This window comes from Rutilus rutilus (assembly GCF_951802725.1).
Source record: "Rutilus rutilus genome assembly, chromosome: 24".
NCBI classification, from domain to species: domain Eukaryota; kingdom Metazoa; phylum Chordata; class Actinopteri; order Cypriniformes; family Leuciscidae; genus Rutilus; species Rutilus rutilus.
Genome location: NC_140228.1, coordinates 21,466,216 through 21,488,640, shown reverse-complemented (window position 1 = coordinate 21,488,640; position 22,425 = coordinate 21,466,216). Strand labels below are relative to the sequence as shown.

Genomic DNA, 22,425 nt, shown 5'->3' with positions numbered 1-22,425 from the left:
CCAGATAGCTTAGAAGAACTCGATATTGCAACAGAAACTTTTAACTCTCTCTTTTCCAGCACTTTAGACACAGTTGATCCGTTGTGCTTAAAGAAGATTAAAGAAAATAGTCCAACGCCGTGGTACAATGAGCACACTCTGGCCCTTAAGAGAGCAGCCAGAAAAATGGAGTGCAACTGGAAGAAAACAGCTCAATTGCATACAGATAGGCCTTAAAAGCTGCTAGATCTGCTTATTTTTCAACCCTATTAGAAGAAAATAAACAAAACCCTAGGTATTTATTTGAAACAGTGGCTAAACTAACGAAAAATAAAGCTTCAAGCCCAGAAGTTTCCAAATAGCACAGCAGTAATGACTTTATTAACTTTTTCACGTATAAGATTGATAATATCAGGGAGAAAATTATAACTATGCAACCGTCTACTACAGTATCGCATCAGAGAGTACATTGTAGTCTCCCTAAGGAAAAAGTCGATTCATTCATTGCTATAGAAGAGGAAGAAATTGTATTTCACTCAGTTTGCTAATCATTCCGATTGAATTTCAGCCAGTGAATAACAAATTTATACTTGTGTTATGTATTATGCAAGTTATCGTCTCTGACAGACAGCATGTTGAAGCCGCTCAGGTCGCCATTTTCTGCCATTCCCAGAAAAGAGACAATACATTCAAAACATCCGGTAGTGTGGGTTTTCCAGGAAATTAGTGTCCTCGTTGGACCTCTGCTTCTCGTAAATACTGCCATGTATTGTGCACGTTATTTTTTGACAGACATTGATGTTGTGAAATTCAAATGATGATTTGAAAACTGATGGATCAAACAGCAATAATTATTTATTTCTTAATCATAGTGCGTTATCTCGATGTTTTTAGTTCTAAATAAATTTTTGTTCTGCTGAAAATGCACCTGCTCGCGTACTTCCGTATTGCAAATAAGGTGAATACATTTCGTTTGCATATTAATATGATAATGTTCACATTGCATGATTGACTCATTAGCCAAATGTGTGACTCAGTGTTCTTAGTTCACCGCAACATCTGCTAAGCGTGCTGCCGGGGGTTAAAAAGATCATAGTTGATCCGTAATCTGTACAGACCAGGCCCTACGGTTAAGAACGCATGTGATTTGCAGATTAATTGGAAAGTTTAAACATCATAGAGTGAAAGTTTATCATTTGCATGTGTTTTGTCTTACCAATTTACACATTCAAGCAATTTAAAACCATTCCAGCGCAAGACGAGACAAAAGAGAACTCAATTCGGTACTCGCGTGCTGTTATCTGTGTGCACAACCGCACACCCGCAGCCCGCGCACACAGAAAGGCACGCGCCTTTCAGACAGCGAGCAAATCCCTCCTTGATTCCTTCTTTGAAACTCCCTACGCATGAACAGACACATAAACACAAAATTATGTCAAATTACCCATCGCAGCAAGTATTCTTGTAAACACAATCGGTTGTGGTTATGAATGTAAACAGTTCAGAAAGAAATCGGATGTGTATCACATTGTGGCCGTGCATTTGGTCTTAAAATGACTGAAGCCTATAAATACCTGCTACTGTCTATGTCATTAATGTTAATAAAACAACAAACTATCGTCAAATACCACTGACAATTAGCAAACAGTTTGGATTGGCAGTATGGTTCTGTTCTGGGCAGGGGCGGATCTAGAAAAATATTTATGGGGTGGCAAGAGGGGGGCAGGAATTTTTGAGGGGTGGCAACATATGGCAGACGTATATACTGAATTTAATCACAGTTAAATTGGCCATAACTTTTAATTCGTTGCTGCCAATAGGGATGGGTATCGTTCAGTATTACTACTCTTACCAATACTCCTTATCAATCTGTTACTTTAACGGTATTCTTATCGGTTCTTTTTGTTATAAAAAAAAGGGAAAAAATAATTTAGAACACAATTAATATTGCTTTATATTTTGAAATGTAAAATAAATATCTATAGCAAAAGAAAAAGCAATGCTTTAACAAAACAAATAAAACATGTATGTTATGCAGAAGGGTGCAGGCTTTTGTGTTTTATATTCAGAAGACATAGGACACCAAAAACAAAGTACAAACACATGGTCAAACAAAAAAAGTATACAATTTAACAAATATACAAATTATATATCCAGTGCTTTAATTTCAGTAATGTCTACTGACATTACTTGTTCAGGAGTAATATGGGCTAAAAAGACATCTAATAAAGTCAGAATTAAAATAACACTGCATAGTTTATCATAGATAGATTAAAGTTTATATCATTCAAGAGCTGCGACTGATTTTCTCTTTGCCTTTTGTAGTTTGATTCACATTAATGGAGCAATCGTCAGCAGGATTATTAGACTGCTGCTTCTTTAAGACCAAATGCAGATCTAATCATTATTACGCATCATATTTTCTCCCAACTTAATCGTATTGTATTTGTTATTTCCCCAGTTGTAACCTGGTTTCATTGCTGTGATATCTGAGAGGAATTGGATTTAATAGGACTGCTTAGCTAATCAAATGATCAATCTCCTAACTGGCACTGTATTGTATGTTGTAACGTAACGTACGTCGGCATAACGGCGACCATCAGTAAACGTTAAGGATACAAACAATATTTCATATTTTTTTATTAAGCTGTTCTTGTCTTTACTAAAATCAAAATTAGGCTAAAGGGAAGAGTGCTCTTACAAATCACGATGGAGCGATTTGACCGCTGATTTTGGCTAACGTAATATACTCTCTGTTTTTGCTGATGCTGAATCGTCTTTAGCATACAATACATTAATTAAGTTGGCTTGAGAAAGCCAACTTACTGAAATCCTATTTAAACTTCTTCTTCTTCTTCTTCTTCTTATTTTTCTGACCGCAAATTTTTAGACACTAACTCCTCCTAGACCGTTCAAGCTACATACTCCAAACTCGGGTCAGACCTTCATACTGTTCTGACTTGAGTTGCTATATCTTTTCAGACTGGTTTGAGTTACGGTTTTCTTAAAAATCATAAAAAATCCCATAGACTTTCATTGACCAAAAGTCCATGTCTGTTTGAACTATGTTTAATGTAAACTGCTGGAAGTCATTGATACTCAATTAAGCTTTAAGCTATATATGTTCTTTCTAACTAATAACTAATCTATCTATCTATCTATCTATCTATCTATCTATCTATCTATCTATCTATCTATCTATCTATCTATCTATCTATCTATCTATCTATCTATCTATCTATCTATCTTCAAACCTTATCTATCTATCTATCTATCTATCTATCTATCTATCTATCTATCTATCTATCTATCTATCTATCTATCTATCTATCTATCTATCTACAAACCTTATCTATCTATCTATCTATCTATCTATCTATCTATCTATCTATCTATCTATCTATCTATATATCTATCTATCTACAAACATTATCTATCTATCTATCTATCTATCTATCTATCTATCTATCTATCTATCTATCTATCTATCTTCAAACCTTATCTATCTATCTATCTATCTATCTATCTATCTATCTATCTATCTATATATCTATCTATCTATCTATCTATCTATCTTTCTTTCTAACTAATCTATCTTTCTTTCTAACTAATCCATCTTTCGTTCTAACTAATTATCTTTCTTTTTTAACGAACTAATCCATCTTTCTTTCTTTCTAACTAACTAATCCACCATTCTTTCTTTCTTTCTTTCTTTCTTTCTTTCTTTCTTTCTTTCTTTCTTTCTTTCTCTACTAGTATATCTAATATATCTTTCTTTCTATCTAATCCATCTTTCTTTCTAACTAATCTATCTTTCTTTCTTTTTAACTAATCCATCTTGCTTTCTTTCTAACTAATCCATCTTTCTTTATTTTTAACTAACTAATCCATCTTGCTTTCTTTCTAACTAATCAATATTTCTTTCTTTCTAACTAACTCATCCAACTTTCTTTCTTTCTTTCTTTCTTTCTTTCTTTCTTTCTTTCTTTCTTTCTTTCTTTCTTTCTTTCTTTCTAACCAATCCATCTTTCTTTTTCTTTCTTTCTTTCTTTCTTTCTTTCTTTCTTTCTTTCTTTCTTTCTTTCTTTCTTTCTTACTAATCCATCTTTCTTTCTTTCTAACTAACTAATCCACCGTTCATTCTAGCTAATCTATCTTTCTTTTTAACTAATCCATCTTTCTTTCTTTCTTTCTTCTAACTAATCTTTCTTTATTTCTTTCTTTCTTTCTTTCTTTCTTTCTTTCTTTCTTTCTTTCTTTCTTTCTTTCTTTCTTTCTTTTTTTCTACCTAATCTTTCTTTCTTTCTTTCTAACTAATCAATTTTTCTTTCTCGTTTACTTATCTAACTTTCTTTCTTTCTTTCTTTCTTTCTTTCTTTCTTTCTTTCTTTCTTTCTTTCTAACTAATCAATTTTTCTTTCTCTCTTACTAATCTAACTTTCTTTCTAACTAATCAGTCTTTCGTTCATTCTAACTAATCTATTTTTCTTTCTTTTTAACTAATCCATTTTTCTTTCTTTCTAACTAATCCATCTTTCTTTCTTTCTTTCTTTCTAACTAACTAATCCACCATTCATTCTTTCATTCTTTCTTTCTTTTCTACCTAATCTTTTCTTTTTCTTTCTTTCTTTCTTTCTTTCTTTCTTTCTTTCTTTCTTTCTTTCTTTCTTTCTTTCTTTCTACCTAATCGTTCTTTCTTTCTTTCATTCTAACTAATCTATTTTTCTTTCATTCATTCTTTCTTACTTTCTACATAACCATTTCTTCCTTTCTTTCTTTCTTTCTTTCTTTCTTTCTTTCTTTCTTTCTTTCTTTCTTTCTACCTAATCTTTTTCTTTCTTTCTACCTAATCTTTTTCTTTCTTTCTCTCTACCTAATCTTTCTTTTTTTATTTCATTCTTTCTTTCTACCTAATCTTTCTTTCTAACTTTTCTTTCTTTCTTTCTTTCTTTCTTTCTTTCTTTCTTTCTTTCTTTCTTTCTAACTTTTCTTTCTTTCTAACTAATCTTTCTTTCTATCTTTCTTTCTTGCTTTCTAACTAATCTGTTTTTCTTTCTTTCATTCTTTCTTTCTTTCTTTCTTTCTAACTAATCTTTCTTTCTAATCTATCTTTCTAACTAATCTTTCTTTTTAACTTATCTTTCTTTCTTTCTAACTAATCTATCTATCTTTCTTTTTCTTTCTAACTAATCTTTTTTCTTTCTTTCTAACTATTCTTTCTTTCTAACTAATTTATCAATCAGAACTTTAAACTTCAAACTTCAAACTTTTTTACTTTAAACTTCAAACTACTTCAAACTTCTAACTACTTTAAACTTCTAACTACTTTTAACTTCTTTAAACTCTCTGGTCCGGCTTTCTCAAGCCAACTTAAAGTTTGTCTCAACAAACTTTTTTTTTCTAGTTACAAATGTAACTTTAAGTTAAACGTGTGTTTAAACTACACCTGGGGAAACTCACTTCACCTTCAGAGGCTCTGGGGCAGCTCAGTCTCTCCAGTCCGGTTGCAGGGCCACCGCACCGCAGCAGACTCGCTGTGTGTGAGCCAGACTGAGCGAACGCCGCTCTGCACGCAGGGGGGAGGGGCTAATAATACATTTAAAATAAAACATTTTATTGTTCACTTTTGGTAAATGTATTGTTTAGTTCACTGTTTTGAGAAGCTTGTGGACATAGTGGCGGGTTGTTTTTACAAGTAGAGTTTTTGGATCATCAAAGTTAGGGGGCAGCTGGGGGGGCAAGGCTCTAGAGTGGGGGGGCACCTGCCCCCCCTTGCCCCCCTGTAGATCCGCCCATGGTTCTGGGCAAGAACTCCCTGTGCATCCATGCAGCCTAGCATGGATAAGAGCAGGGAGAGCAGCAATAACCCCCCTTAGGGTAAACAGAACAGAACCATGAATGTATTGCAGATATCATTAATTCAAGATTTTAAAGTACAACATAATTTGAGAATTTATTCTGATTCAAGGGGAATCAGAATGCCAAATCCTGACTGACGAGAGGAGGAGCTGGAGATGGAGGAGGGTAATTAGCTCCTGAGAAACGCGATAGCTGCTGATAATACTGAAGGAGCTTATATGTACAAGCAAAACCTGAAAGCAAATAGAAAGCGTGCTGCAAACAGTGACCAACTATTTAAATGTTGAGCAGCAAGCTCATTGGCTACAGTTGCAACAGGAACCAATCAGCTTGTGTCATGTAGTTTAATGATGTGATTGTCAGCAGGCTGCATTAAGGACCCATCAGCCTGCGCCATCTAGGGTTTAATGACAGACCTTGGTATGTAAAAAATAGAAATTGTCTGTGCTTTAATTTGGAGCAAGAGATAAGGGGTAGTGGCTTTATTGTGTCAGATATATGCAACTTTGCTCACAGCTAAATAGTTATCAGTAATGAGTCCATAAAGTGAAGCAATACTCTTTCTGTTTCCAACTTAATACATCGGACTTTGAATCGTATTTTATTATGCTAATTGCTTTTTATCATTAGGGTTGCATAATTGTTCGTAACATCTGTCTGAGTTATCAATGAGTGTTTCAGGAGCACTGAATCATCACATTGGTCAACATTTTAAAGCACCTATTTGATTAAAACAGGTATTCAAATATATTAGTAAATATTTGACAAGAACTAATCAGAAACTGAACACAAACAGTACAAATTGAGACAGACTTAAACACACCAATATGGACATCAAGAACCTCATTTACTAAATTTGCTGGAAGTAAACACATTGCAATATACTGTACAATACATCGCAATATACTGTACAATATGTCTTATTCAGCAGACACAATGTAGAAACAGTAAGGTGGGTCTAAAGAGTATGGTAGACCCTTACAAAAACTAAGTATACTTCAAGGTTTATTAAGTATACTTAAGTAAAGTTCAAGTGTATTTTTAATTATACTTAAAGTCCAACTGAAATCAAAATTGACCCTATTTACTTTGTTAGCGCATATTACTAGTCTTGTGGTGAACAATTAATCCGTGCAAGTTAATACACAGAAATTTTTTTTTGCCGTCGTAATCTTTAATCAAAGTTTGAAAAGTTACTTCCAGTCTGGAATGGCGTTCCTTCTCTGATGACGTAGGTTTGACGGCTTGGTTTGGGAAACGCTTAACCACTCCCCTCAAATCGTTAGTCTGTAATGAGCGAGAGATGGAGAGGAGGAGCGCTAGAGTAGATACTCCTTATTACATTCAAAGCACTCCATGGTCTTGCCCCAAACTATATCTCTGACCTCATCCATACATACACACCTGTCCGCACACTTAGATCATCTGATACCGGTCTGTTGACAATCCCACGGCACAAACTATCATCATTTGGTGGAAGGGCTTTTTGCACCGCTGCGCCAACTCTTTGGAATTCAATTCCACAACAAATCCGCAATCTCTCATCACTACAAGACTTCAAAACCCACATTAAAACACATCTTTTTGTCACTTGTTTCCCTGACCCCTGAATGTTTTGATTCTATATGTACTATACCTCTACTATGTTATCCTTCACAGTTTATATGTATCGTCTCTATGTCATGTTTCTATGTTATGTGTAATTGTAATTATTGTAAAGCGACCTTGAGTCCTCAGAAAGGCGCTATATAAAATAAACATATTATTATTATTATTATTATAGAGTAAAACCCTGCCCTCTGTTCAATATTCCTTTTCACTGGGAAATACGTCACAACACTGGAGAAAAGTAGTTTGCAACTTCCGGTTCACGCGGACTTTAAGTATTTGGTAAGTATACTAATATCAATGTACTAGAAGTATACTTGTAAGTGTACTGTTTCCTTACTTCTTAGGACTAAATTGGCACACTTTTTAGTGTATAAAAGTATACTTTTTAGTATATGAGTACACAACTAGTTTACAATTAAGTTTTTTTTTTTTTTATTGAACTGCAACAACAAGTGAACTTGTATACGGATAGTTTACTAGTCAAATACTTGTTGCACAATTTTTAGTTTATGAAACTACACTATGAAGTATACTCTCTCAGTGAACTACTAGTTTAGTAGTTTTATACTGCAGGTATACCTGTAAGTTCTTTAAGTAAACATATCATCATATTTATAGTTTACTATATTATTTTTGCACTTTATGGGCCAGATTTACAAAACAGGGCAAATTACAGTGAGAATGCAATTAATTTAAATTATTAATTTAAATACGCTCCTCCCATAAATTTTTTGTCTGAAAGGGAAATTCCTACAAATGCATCTGCAATAAGGTCAGCCGCAAAAATAACTTCATTACGCAGTGTCTTACTATCTTTAGTAAATAGTGAATCCTGACAGTCGTTTTTTAATGCCAAAAGAGGGTTTGTGTTGGCGCAAGCTGTTAAATCTGGCCCTAAGTACCTTTAACTGTACTTTAATTCTTTCCATTTTAAAGACATTTTATTCTAGCTCAATGCATCCTTTTTTTCCAACACTTGAATGTGAGTAAGTTTCATTAAAAAAGCAACGTTTTAAACAAAAAGTTGAGAAAAACGCATTTTGGTCAAAGACTACGTCTGGATTGGATTCAGAACAATGATCAAAACATAAATTAGATTGAGATTAGATTAGAGTAGATTGAGTCCATCTACACCCCCAAAGCTTCACACTCATTAACCTTTCCTGGGTCGACCGAATTTCATTTGGTAGCGTTAGGCAGTCTTGAACTCAAATGCTATTTAATGTTTGATTATTTTAATGTAAGTTATTTTACATTCGCATAAGCAATTTTCTACCCAGAGATTGTCTCATTATAGGGAGATGAGAGGGTCTATATATAGATATATCTTACCACTGGAGAAAGCATAACGGCTAACTTGGATCAAGTGAGGCACCCCAGCCTATCGTGTAATGGCAGTGACATCAGTGCCCGACGTGGTTCAAAGTTTTATGACAGTCAGTGACAGTTTACGTTAATCAGTTTCTTGTGGAATAGCGCGTTAGTCTTGTGAATAATGTTCTGTATTTTGGTGTTATATCGCTAGTAAACGTACAGTAGGACTGCATTGTCTGTGGAATGTGCTTTACTGCGGAAAAGAGCGTGAATATCCCTGTCAACCCTGATTCGTTTGATGGCATGGGGGAGCAGTGTGACCGGGGGACAGGCATAAAGGGGGAGGACTGGGCCATTCGTGAGCCAGCACATCCATGTTCTTTGTAAAGAATATTGGGCAGTGAGAGTTGCCTTCGGAGGTGAAGAGGTCGACCTCTGCCTTGCCGAAGATGCTCCAGATATTCCTTCTCGAGACAAACCCCATGCTTACTCCAATCTGATAACGACTGGGGTCCTTCCAAGGGGCCAGGGCTCTGATGCAGCCGTGGTCCACCTTGAAGCGGAGGCGACCTGATTGCTATGCGTGAGCTGGGACCTGGGGTTTCATCCAGTACTGCAGGGGGATGTGCAACAGGCCCAGCGGAAGTACTGGCGATACAAAGGCTATGAGGTCTAGCATCCTCTGATAGGTTCTGAGGGGGAAAAGGGCCCCTGCTCTGAGCGAAAAAGCGAGCCGCTGAACCGTCTGATCGTGCTTGTGGGTTAGCCATGCCCTCATTTGGGCTGAGTCTAGAACCGCTCACAGGAAAGAGATTTTCTGGCTGGGAGACAGTGAGCTCTTGGCTGAACTGAGTCTGAGTCCTAGGCATTTCAAATGGCTGAGGAGCACAGATCTGTTAGAAATAAATTTTTCCTCCGACTGGGCCGAGATAATTCAGGATGCACATCCCCTTCCGTCTCAGGGGGGAAAGTACTGCATCTGCGGTCTTGCCGTTCGGACTGTCCTTGGCCTGTACTTTTACGAAGTGCATGGGGCCAAGGACAGTCCGAACGGCAAGACCGTATAGTGGTAGGCCACCCCTTCGAACGCGAACCTCAAGAACGGTCTGTGATGGGGGGCTCTCTGGATATGAAAGATTGACAGTTAGCATATAGTTTGGATTGGTTCTGGTTCGGTATGGTTCTGTTCTGGGCAAGAACTCCATGCGCATCCATGCAGCCTAGCATGGATAAGAGCAGGGAGAGCAGCAATAACCACCCTTAGGGTAAACAGAACAGAACCAACATGAATGTATTGCAGATATCATTAATTAATTTTAATGTACAACATAATTAGAGAATAAGATAATCAGAATGCCAGATCCTGACTGGCGAGAGGAGGAGCTGGGGATGGTGGTGGGAATTGATGCATTGGGATTGGCATTTAAAGACATTCTTAACTGTATTGGAGTTAGACAACACGTGTCAGGACATCGTCATTGTCGTAATCATACTCTAGATCTAATACTATCACATGGAATCAGTGTTGATGCCGTTGAAATTCTGCAGCAGAGCGATGACATCTCAGATCATTATCTAGTCTTGTGTAAACTTAATTTAGCCAAGGCTGCAAAGCCGACTCCGTGTTACAAATATATTAGACCTATCACTTCTGCCACTGAAGCTTGCTTTATTAATAATCTTCCTGATCAGTTTTATCATCTCAGCATCCCAGATAGCTTAGAAGAACTCAATATCGCGACATAAACTTTTAACTCTCTCTTTTCCAGCACTTTAGACACAGTTGCTCCATTGCTCTTAAAGAAGATTAAAGAAAATAGTCCAACACCGTGGTACAACGAGCACACTCAGGCCCTTAAGAGAGCAGCCAGAAAAATGGAGCACAACTGGAAGTAAACAAAACTAGAGGGATTTCGCATTTAATGGAAAGAGAGCTTGATTGCATACAGAGAGGCATTAAAAGCTGCAAGATCTGCTTATTTTTCAACCCTATTAGAAGAAAATAAACAAAACCCTAGGTATTTATTTGAAACCGTGGCTAAACTAATGAAAAATAAAGCTTCAAGCCCAGAAATTTCCAAGCAGCACAGCAGTAATGACTTTATGAACTTCTTCACTTATAAGTTTGATAATATCAGGGAGAAAATTATAACTATGCAACTGTCTACTACAGTATCGCATCAGGGATTGCACTGTAGTCTCCCAAAGGAAAAATTCGATTCATTCATTGCTATAGGAGAGGTAACTCGTTAAATCATCTAAATCGACAACATGTATGTTAGACCCTATACCGACTAAGCTACTGAAAGAGATGCTTCCAGAGGTCAAAGATCCTCTTCTTAATATCATTAATCCATCTTTGTCATTAGGATACGTACCAAAAACTTTTAAGATGGCTATGATTAAACCGCTTGTTAAAAAACACAACTTGATCCTACAGAATTAGTCAATTACAGGCCGATCTCGAATCTACCTTTTCTGTCAAAGATACTAGAAAAGGCAGTATCTTTACAACTATGTTCCTTTTTAGAAAGAAATGATATCTGTGAGGATTTTAAATCAGGATTTACACCGTACCATAGTACTGAGACAGCTCTCATTAGAGTCACAAATGATTTGCTCTTATCATCCGATCGTGGTTGTATCTCTCTATTAGTGTTACTCAAATTAAGAGGTGCTGCATTTGACACTATCGACCACAACATTCTCAAAAATTATGTTGGCATTAGTGGAATTGCATTAGCATGGTTTAAATCATACTTATCTGACCGTTATCAGTTTGTAGCAGTAAATGAAGAGATGTCTTATCGATCAAAAGTTCAGTATGGTGTACCACAAGGCTCAGTACTAGGACCGTTGCTGTTACTGTTATGCTGATGACACGCAGCTCTATATTTCTTCGCGCCGAAACAAAACGCACCAATTCACAAAATTAACGTAATGCATAGCTGATATAAAAATTTGGATGACTAGTAATTTCCTACTACTTAATTCTGAAAAAACAGAGTTTCTAGTTATTGGGCAAAAAACCTCTTCGTCGTTGGTTATAGGAACCTGGGTGTGCTCTTTGATACCAATCTTTTATTTGAAAGCCATGTTTCTAGCATCTGTAAAACCGCATTCTTCCATCTTAAAAATATATATAAATTACGACATATGCTTTCAATGAAAAATGCGTAACAGTTAGTTCATGCGTTCATGACCTCAAGGCTAGATTATTGTAATGCTCTACTGGGTGGTTGCCCTGCACGCTTAATAAACAAAGTCCAGTTGGTCAAAAACGCAGCAGCTAGAGTTCTCACTAGAACCAGAAAGTATGACCGCATTAGCCCTGTTCTGTCAACACTGCATTGGCTCCCTATTAAACATTGTATACATTTTTAAATATTGCTGACTACTTTCAAAGCACTAAATGGTTTAGTTCCCCAGTACTTGAGCAAGCTCTTAACGCATTATAGTCCTTCACGTCTCCTGCGATCTCAAAATTCTGGCCAGTTGATAATACCTAGAATATCAAAATCAACTGCAGGCGGTAGATCCTTCTCCTATTTAGCACCTAAACTTTGGAACAGCCTTCCTAACATTGTCCGGGAAGCAGACACACTCTGTCAGTTTAAATCTAGACTAAAAACGCATCTCTTTTACCTGGCATTCATATAGAACATTATACATTTCTATTATTCAAATCAGTTAAATGATTATTAGACTTCCTATTACACCTGATGTACTCGGTGTTCCGGGCCGTATCCAGATCAGATGATGGACCTGCACCTGGACCCATCCACAACGCATCCCTGAAGTGCCAGCCTCATCTGCCATGTGAAGGCCTCATCGACACGACAGCCATCGCCACTGATCCTCAACAAACTCGTCTCCATACCGGCGTGTTGACTCAGACTTCCAACCAGATGGAACTGGATAAATATTCTGAATGTTCTGATCCAATCTGACTTCTGACCTGTAATGCTGCCTGAATCATAATCATACACTATTCGTTTGTTGGACAGAGGAGAACTGGCCCCTGACTGAGCCTGGTTTCTTCCAAGGTTTCTCCATTCTGTCACCTGATGGAGTGTTGGTTCCTTGCCACTGTTGCATTGGCTTTTGGCTTGCTTAGTTGGGGACATTTAATATTCAACAATATCATTGATCTGCCTTACTTAAGGTGGACGATGACTCAATTTTCTTCTAGAAACAAACTTTGTTGTATTATTTTCATGTTATCACTGTGAAGCTGCTTTGAAACAATCTGTATTGTAAAGCGCTATATAAATTAAGGTTACTTGACTTGACTTGACTTGACTTGAACGCAAACACAGCATATAACCTTCTGTAATGCTCACATCTAGAAAATACATTCCCACCTCTCTAATAAACCAGCCCGATCTCATGAAAGTGCGTATCTATAGCACAAATAGTATTTATCGTGCAATTTATACGCAGAAATTAGTATTTACGTGCATATGATACACAGTTTTCACATGCATATGGGACACACTTTATGGTGTGTAAAACGTAACCCGATAAATACAATTTGTGCTATAGATACGCATTTCATGGGAACGTGTTGAATAAACACAGAGATGTTGGTCCTGTCTGAATCGATACATAAAATAACAGACGTCAGGTCTCATCAAGAATTGTGACGCAAATGTCGTTTAGAAAACTAGTCCCATCCAAATAGGGCTTATTATGGCTATTCTTTGACCTGGTTAAGATTGACTCTGTATAGCATTAAACCTAAAATACATTATTAAATTTCTGTTGCACATGAATATGAATATATAATAACTATTTAACATTTGTCTCCAGATGCAGGTTGTGTATTATTTCACTAATTGAAAGCAAACTTGAGATAACTGCATGGCACTAAACTACATGGTTCAAAACGTCACAATTGATAACATCAACATAGAAAAGGGTTAAAAGAACAAACCTCTTTCTCCAAATAGGGTGTCCACTATAGAATTCAACAGCCTGTCAAACATTTCAAAGTGGTTCTGAAACACAAGAAAAGAGCATAAAAACAAAAATTAGATTTTCTCTTGAAGATGTATTGATAATGCAGGCTTGTGTCTGCTCAGGTCTCAGGTATCCCATTCCCTACTGACCTATGTGCCCGACATAGCAATACATACACAATCAGAATATATAGTATGCTTGCTTTGGGGAAAATTATCCTATAGGAATGTAGACAGATCAATAAACATTATAAAACCATAAGTCAACTGCTCAGAGGATAATATGATGTACAATGGCACTATTTATTTTACACTCATATTGTTTTATGTATATATTTTACTATATATTTTACACTCGTATATATTTTACACTTATGGAGTTATGAATGTAGCCTATACAGATTTCAAAAGTCTGAAACCTTGTTTTGATTTTGACCCCCATTCTTCAAACCAAAAGCCTAAACAAAAGGTTTTTCCTCTAATAAAAAAATATGGTTTTGAATGCATCATCTGAAATGGCTTGTATTTCTCTTTAATCAGCAGAAAGAGCTGAAAAGCAGAAAGAGCTGAGATGAAATGCAAACTCTCAACAAAAGTGTCCTCTCTCGTTTTACAGGTCATTGCTTCTCTCTCTGCCTTTCACTATATCTCTCTGTTTGGATCTGGTAAAGTCAAATAGTAACTCACATTTGTTTAGAGAAACCATTTAACAACACCTTGAAGATTTTCCATCTCACTTACAAAACACTGTTATATTTATTGGCTGAGAACAACAAGAGAAGTAAAAAAAATCACGTAAGCTAGAATTTTTCCAAAGATTCACCTAGTTATTACTTGTGGATAAATAGACATACTGATATCTTTAGAACCTGCAGCTTAGATATTATCCCAAACTCTCAAAGCAGTGTCAAAATTTTAATATACAGTAGATAATAGGAAAAAAGAAAAAAAGTTGTACATGACTGTTATATGTGTGCCCTGTTTCTTTGTGTTTCCTCGTGACCTAGTTTTCCCCAGTCTGTTTAATTAGTCATGTCATTCACATGTGTCCTGTTAATTATCTTATCAAGTTCCTTTGTTTGCTCCAAGTCCCTGTGTTCTCCCTCAGGCCTCGTTTACACTGCAGGTCTTGATGCCCAATTCTGATTTGTTACCTTTATCTGATTTTTTTGACCGTCCGTTTACACGTTATTTAAACTGTGTGACCCATATCCGATTCATGTGTTTACACTTGCCATACTATCTGAAACATCGCGCATGCTTAAAGGGTTAAATTATCTTGCACAGATGGGCGGACACGAAATATGCTTGATGCTAGCTCTGCGATATGCGAAGTTCGCCAAACATGATTTTGAGGCGAAGGAGGATGAAAAGTGCCATCATTGCGCATATGCTTCAGTTATTGTGTGTGAGAGAGATCTCAGGACTGGTGGGAGCATATTGGCTTTAAATTTTGGCTTTAACGAGGAGCAGTGGGTCCGAAATTTTGTTGTGTACAACAATATGTTGTGTCAACGTTTGTTCACATTCCTCTCCTACGACGACACAACGTTTCGTCGGGTCATCCGTCCCTTTGCAGATGCACGTCGGGGTTTCTCTTGACAGTAAACCGTGGAGATGCCTCAGAAAATCCGATCTGCCTCTTTACATGACAGTCGCATTGGCACATATCCGATTTATTTCCACATATGAATGAGGCCTGAAACCGATCTCTAAATATCCGAATGCTTGCGTTTTTTTCCTGTTTACCCTGTCATAGAACACATCGGATCTGTGTCACATATGAGCAAAAAATCAGAATTGGGTCACATTTCACTGACAGTGTAAAGGAGGCCTCAGTCTCTGTCCGTTCTCGTCAAAGTAATGTTGTGTTTCGTTTGGTATCCTGTACTAGGCTTGTTCGACTTCATGCTGCGCAGACCGAGCTGCGGCCGACTTGAAGCAGTGCATGCCAGTTCGAAATTTTGTCCAACTTGAGAGTGCCGACGCCACATGACTGTAACGTATGGCATCAAAGTACCGCAACAGCGATTCGAGAGCAGCCGGCTAATTCATTCTGCGCAGCTTTTCCAGATTGGCTTTTCCATGCACTGCTTCATGCACGGCCAAGCTGTTCCACGATTGGCCGAATCCACCGCGAATCCTGAACGCCACAACTCTCGCTGATCGGTTACATTCAGCCGCAGCCGATGTAGAACACACCTATTATCTCCTGAGCTTTGTCATTAAAGACCATTTTTAGTTTACCACTACCTAGTTGTGACAGAGATGCACAGCAAAGCTTAAAGAGAATAGAATAATTTCCCTCTTTACCACAGCCTATTACATTTTTAGGTGGAAAATGGAAGAACAATTTCATGTTTTATGTTAAGAAAATTCCCAGTTATTTATCATGTCTTCAGGATGCGTAATTCTTGCTTGTAATTTCACCATTTTATCACCATAGCATATTACTCAAGTTGGAACCAGTTTACCACTGCTTTTCTCAGTGAACATACTTAATCTGCCACTGCACAACCGTTTGGAAAACTTATGTTACCTACAGTTTGCATATGTTTAATTTTATGTTGTTAAATTAATGTTTATTGGATTATATTAGTTTCATAAGCATTACAATGATGGTGTTTTGTGTGTTACTATTATATATTCGTAGTAATCTCAGCTCTTTTTTTCACCTTTGTCAACATTGGCTTTTGGCTTGCTTAGTTGGGGAAATTTAATTTAATATTCAGCAATAGTATTGATCTGCCTGCATTGACACCATTATATGAGAACTGAACTGAGCTGAACAATGACACCAACTGAATTAATAACTGTTTTACAACAAAAATTAAACATCACTTAGCTTACTTAAACTGGACTGTGACGCTATTTTCTTCTGGAAACAAACGAAACAATCTGTATTGTAAAAAGCACTATATAAATAAAGGTGACTTGACTTGTGGAAAAGCTATTTATGACTTTATTTCATCATGTGGCTGTCTCTCTACCACCTGTGTTATTATAGCAGTCCATACTGTATCATGAATTCCACTGAGGCCAGCCGAAGTAAGAACCTAAGTGTAGTTTATTGGAGTGGTAACAAATACAGATTAAATAGAACTAAACAATGACATTGTGGCGAGCAGGACGAGGCCGAAGGCCGTGAGAGAATGGCGTGAGGCCGGTGGCGTGATTGATGATGAGCGACACCTGCGCGATGCACCGGTCTCGTATCTCTTACAGAGGAGCGGAAGCATAAAAGAAGGAGCGACGACAGTGAAGGACGAGAGAGGACAGGCCTGGATTTTACGATTTGTTTTGTTTATGTTTTATTATGTGTGGGCGCGGTGGGCTGGAGTGAGCTGCCGGGGGGATGGACGAACTCGCTGCCGGCCGCCTGGGTTCTGGAGGGGCGGCTGCCATTTGTGAGAGAGCGGAGGATTCACCGTCATCTGCCTGAGGCCGGAGCCTGCTGCCGTCCGCCATGATGGGGAGGAACAGGGAGCGGGGTTGTGAGCCGTCAACCTAAGTCTATCCAGTGCCACCTCCAGGCAGAGACGATCACACAGTTGGTGGAGGATCAGATGGCAGTGCGTTTTGGGAACCGGACCAAGAATTTTTATTTATTTTCCTCTCTCCCCTCTCTTGTCTCTGTCGCTCCTCATGCTTCCGTCTCCTTTTCTCTCGCCTCGTCTGTCCTTACCCCAAAACTCACCACACAGTGGTTACAGGGAACAACACATGATAGGGCAACATAACAAACATGAGATCTTAAATGCATGTACATGGGGAACGCAGTGTTGGGGAGTAGCTAACTACAAGTAGTGATGCTACTATACTACTTTTTCCAGCAACTAGCGGTGTATTGCGGCAAAAAGCTACATTTCGTTTTGCATTTTGACAAACCTGCAATGCATTGAAGCAGCGCAGCATCTTCATATTACATCACAAACTAAAATTGTGCTTTACCTTGTAGTTTAGCTAACTACTTTTTCAGAAGGCTAGATTGACTGCATATTAACTACTTTAACTTGTGAGTAGCTTGTAGCTTGTCAAACTACATTTTCAGATTAGCTTCCCCAATACTGGGAACACATGACTATGACAACCAATGACGTAGTGGAAGTAATAAAATAAGAACCAACAAAAAGACAGAACTTATAACAAGATAAGACAATGAACCAATGGGAAGATGACACTTGAACTAAGGAACCACTAAGGATCATATGGGGGGCATGGGAATCACATGACATTAAAACAAATTCTCTGTGTCTCAAACAAAAAAACAGCTATAAAAATATATGAAGGAGGGTTTCAACTGTATTTCTTCACAATACACTCAGCTACATCAAATAAAGATTTTTCCCAAATCTTGTTTGTTCATGTTCTTGTTTATATGCAAAACCCACACATGCCAGGTTCACACTGATCAATGACTTGAATCCTCAGAGATCATCATATATGAGTACCAAATATTTTAGATGACCTTATCAAACTAGATCAATACAAACAAACAAAAGAAAATCAAACAATGACCCATAAATGAAATCAATCACAGAAAGTCTTCTCAAGAGAAAGAATGTTTGTACAAGTGATATAGTCTGGACACACAATGTAGGAAATGTCCCATATGCCCTGGCACATCAGTCTCTTCTTTATTGATAGCACATCCACATTATTCCCATTGCATGAGCAGATGGATAAGGAAAGGAAGCCCATAAACAAAAATCCTTCTACAAAAGAAAATACAATACATTAAGAAAAATACCCAATCATAAGTTATTATGTGAATGACAACCTTAACCCTCTGGGGTCTAAGGTGTTTTTGGGGTCCTTGAGATGTTTTGACATGCCCTGACATTTGTGCTTTTTTCAGTTGCTTATAAATATATTAATGGCAAATGTGTAATTACACTCTATTTAGCACAAACAGGGCTACCATAATATGTGAGCAACATGTATGTACATGTTTGTATTTTTGAGAGAATAATGTTTATGCACGGTTATTGAAAACACTAAAAATGAAAGTTTCTGAAATAAGGCCACACAACACATACTAAATATGTGTCCACAAAACTTCTGAATAATGCATTTTGTCGCCTAGACTTTTTTCTTCAAAATGATGTGAAAATCATCCTGCCTAATCATTCACATAAAACAATACATTGATTTAAATTTTGTAAGACACTTTTTGTTTGAAAAGGCAATATGCTTAGGGGCGTGATTCACACCTGAGAAGACAACGACCCGCATATTGGACTGCATAATGAGCCGCATAATGGCCTGCATAATGAGCCGCATAATGAGCCGCATAATGAGCCTTTCATTCAGGTGTGTCACTGAGCCACAAGAAAGAATGCAAGGACAAAATAAATAAATATATATATATATATATATATATATATATATATATATATATATATATATATATATATATATATATAAAATTGGTTCATAGTTGGAAACACAGTTGTTTACATCTATCCTTGTATATGTATTTTTTTGCTATTTTATTAAAAAGGTTATACAATTACAACAACAATTAAAATTTTAACAATATTTCCAGTGTAATCTTTCTTTGTAAAAACTAAAGTATACATTTTATCATACGTATTTCAAAGTTAAGGATTCATTAGTCTTTGGATTCATTAGTTCCTAAAAGTCGCTAAATGTAGTAAATGTAATTTATTTTTCTTTATTTGGCAAAAAGCACAACACTTTGTTTTTATTGTGAGTATACACAAAAAAAAAAAATAGACACTTAACAGGATTGAATGTTGTATGTAAGATCAAAGTCAACAGAGTATCCGACCCCAGGGGGTTAAAGTATAATAACCATTGCCTCATATATACACACTTCACATATACAACCAACAGTCAAATTTGTTAGAGTATATTATTAGTAGACTATTAGTGGTTACAAACAAACATTACTTACAATTGGATGTGCTAATTCACTTACTTATACTACGCCCTAAAAGTATGTTCTCTTTTTGTGAAGAAAAAGTACATACTTTTGACTGTGTAGCAAAAGAGTAGGCAAGCTTTGGGACATACTACTTCGTCATCTCTAACGGACAGCTCTGTCGCTTAGTTACGTGCATCCTGTCACCGTAAACTACCTTGTCAATCATCTTGTCACAGTTAAAATCCATCATTCAGTCTAATTTAATTTCCTACCGTTTCGGAGAAAAATGTTGTAGCAAATTGATCTGCCAGTCTTGGGTCTTTCATGCGGAGATTCTCCTCATGTGTTTGCAATTTGAATAATGATGCATTTAAAAGTTAATGGCTAAACGTATCTTTATAAAAGTTCACAATGCTGCTGCAGATTAAATATAATGTGGACAACATTGAATAAATACATTTTCATCAGGTTAGATACTGATAATTAATCACTGATGTAAATTAGTTTATCTAAACCTCTCTACATAACCGCCGGACTCGCACATCCTCCATGTCTGTAGTTTTTTAACACTTTTTACTTATGTTTGTTAATCGAATCCTCGTCCAACGTGCAATGGGTTGTGGGCAATATTAGCCGTTAGAGTGTTCACGGATCTGCACTTCAGATTCTAACCAGAAAAAGTGGACCATCCGGGTATCTTTGGAATACTCATTTCAACATACTTGGGGACGTACAATTTGGGACGTACTAATTCTATTTTCGAATACAATTTAGGAAGGATAGTATACGAATTAGGATGGATCGATGGTCTCTCAGGGTTGAGTAGCCCACCATGCAGTCCTCTTACTCTACTACTGCCCCAGCTTATATCACACCCAGGGAGCATACTCGGACCCCCTGGTCGTGAGGAAGAATCAACATCCTCTAAACCTTGTACAGATCATGCCACTGATACATACCCTTCCCCTCACTGGAAGGTTTAACATAACCATGAAAAGGCTTCAGGTTCTGTACATGAAAAGTGTCTGGATGATCAAGGTCCTCTAAGAATGCAACAGAACAATAAACTGGACCCAAACACTTTAGAATTTTGGCTGGACCTTTCCACTTGGCAGCTAGTTTAGACATGAAACCTTCACTGGCCTGTGACAAAGGATGAGAGCACACCCATACCAAATCCTCAATCTGATACGGAGCATGCTTTCTTCGAAGGTTATAGTAGCACATTTGCTTACTTTGAGCTTGCTCCACATTCTTGCTCACCGACTGCAGTAGGTTCTCGTATCGTTCCAGCACAGCATAAGCAGGATTACTGGGGTCAGGAGGGCTTGACAGGGCTCGCTCCACTGGCCCTTTTCCTAAAGCGATTTTGGCAGGCGTGAATCTAGTGTTCCCTTTCGTGGTCACTCCGAGTTACGTCGGATGACGACGAATGGGGTTTCGCTTAGAAAGCCTATCACCTTCGAGTATATAAAACGAGCCAATGGCAATGAAATGCCATGGGTCTGCGGAATTTGCATAGCGTATCTCCGCCCCACGCCGGGGGTATATAAGGAAGTACACCGGCAACATGCAGATATGTTTTCGCTTCGGAGCCGAGAGCTTTCTTCACTCCACTGAAGCCTGATTCCTGAGTTATCTCTTTATCTCTTCATCTTCGAGACGAGCGAACTCTCCAGTGTTGGTGTGACGGCGATCTCCAGCGAGTGCACATTACCCTGCTGATCTGTTCAGTGATCTGACAGATAGTGTGTTTTCTCCCTGTTCGCTTCAACATCCGCAGAGTTTTTCCTCTCACAAAAAGAGCATTGCACGCGGCACGTCTTTTTAAAGATGCCTCGCCCGTGCACTTCTGGTTGCGGTCGCAATGTGTCTTCCTCTGATGGGCACAATCGCTGCTTTGTGTGTTTGGGCATTGATCACGCTAAAGCAGCGCTTGTGGATGATTCATGTTCTCACTGTGGGAACATGACCATCTCCGCGCTACGGTCGAGACTCAATGAACTCACTCGAGTGAGAGTCCCCCCACCCACACCCCGATCTACTGTCTCCCCGAGAGGCAGTACTTCGGCTGGTGGCCAGGGTGACCTGAGGGTGACGGTGTGGAACAAATCGCCGACTCGTCCACGGTCCACACCCCCCTCTCCAGCGCTGGTACCCGCGAGTGTCCAGACCGAGACCGCTGGTCCCTCTACGGAGGCCCAGCGAATCTCGTTTGGCGCTCCAGAGGAGGATGCAATGTCGATCGCTGCATCACAAGGTGGGCATGAGTCCTCGGGAAGTGAGGATTCGGCTGTGCTGCCGCCCTCGGGTGTGCCAGCATTGCCCGAGTCTGATCCCGAGATGATGGCCATGCTTTCCCGGGCAGGGGCCATTGGGCTCGAGTGGTCCCCGCCACCCGACCCAGTGCGCTCGCGGTTGGACGATTGGCTTTTGGGTGCGGCCGCTGACCCTCGTCGGCGCCCAACCCCAATACCTTTCTTCCCGGAGGTGTATGAGGAGGTCACGCGGTCCTGAAAGACACCATTGTCTTCCCGCGATCGTTCGTCGACCTTCTCCGCCTTTCCTCCCCTCGATAAGGCTGCTGCTTGTGGGTACACTGGGGTCTCTAGAATCTTTTGTTCTCCACTCCCCGCTGCTCGTCTAACGACGAGCAGTACCCTAATGTGGTTAAAGAAAGAACTGATTCCCCCAATCCTGAGCACACAGAGTTCTCGGAGCATAGTGTGCACCGCCCACGGGTCCCGCCACTATCGTCCCCCTCTGTCACAGAGTTCTCGGATGACAGCACGCGCCGCCCATGGGCCACGC

The 22,425-nt window shown here is 38.4% G+C and overlaps 1 protein-coding gene across 1 annotated transcript in view; it reads right to left on the bottom strand.

Annotated features, from left to right (window-relative positions):
- elovl2 (ELOVL fatty acid elongase 2) overlaps positions 1–22,425 on the bottom strand; it is a 115,115-nt gene that overhangs the window by 72,195 nt on the left and 20,495 nt on the right. Inside the window, exon 2 of the mRNA XM_084399213.1 lies at positions 13,700–13,763. Coding sequence (XP_084255339.1) covers positions 13,700–13,763 — 64 coding nt within the window. The remainder of the gene's footprint in view (positions 1–13,699; positions 13,764–22,425) is intronic.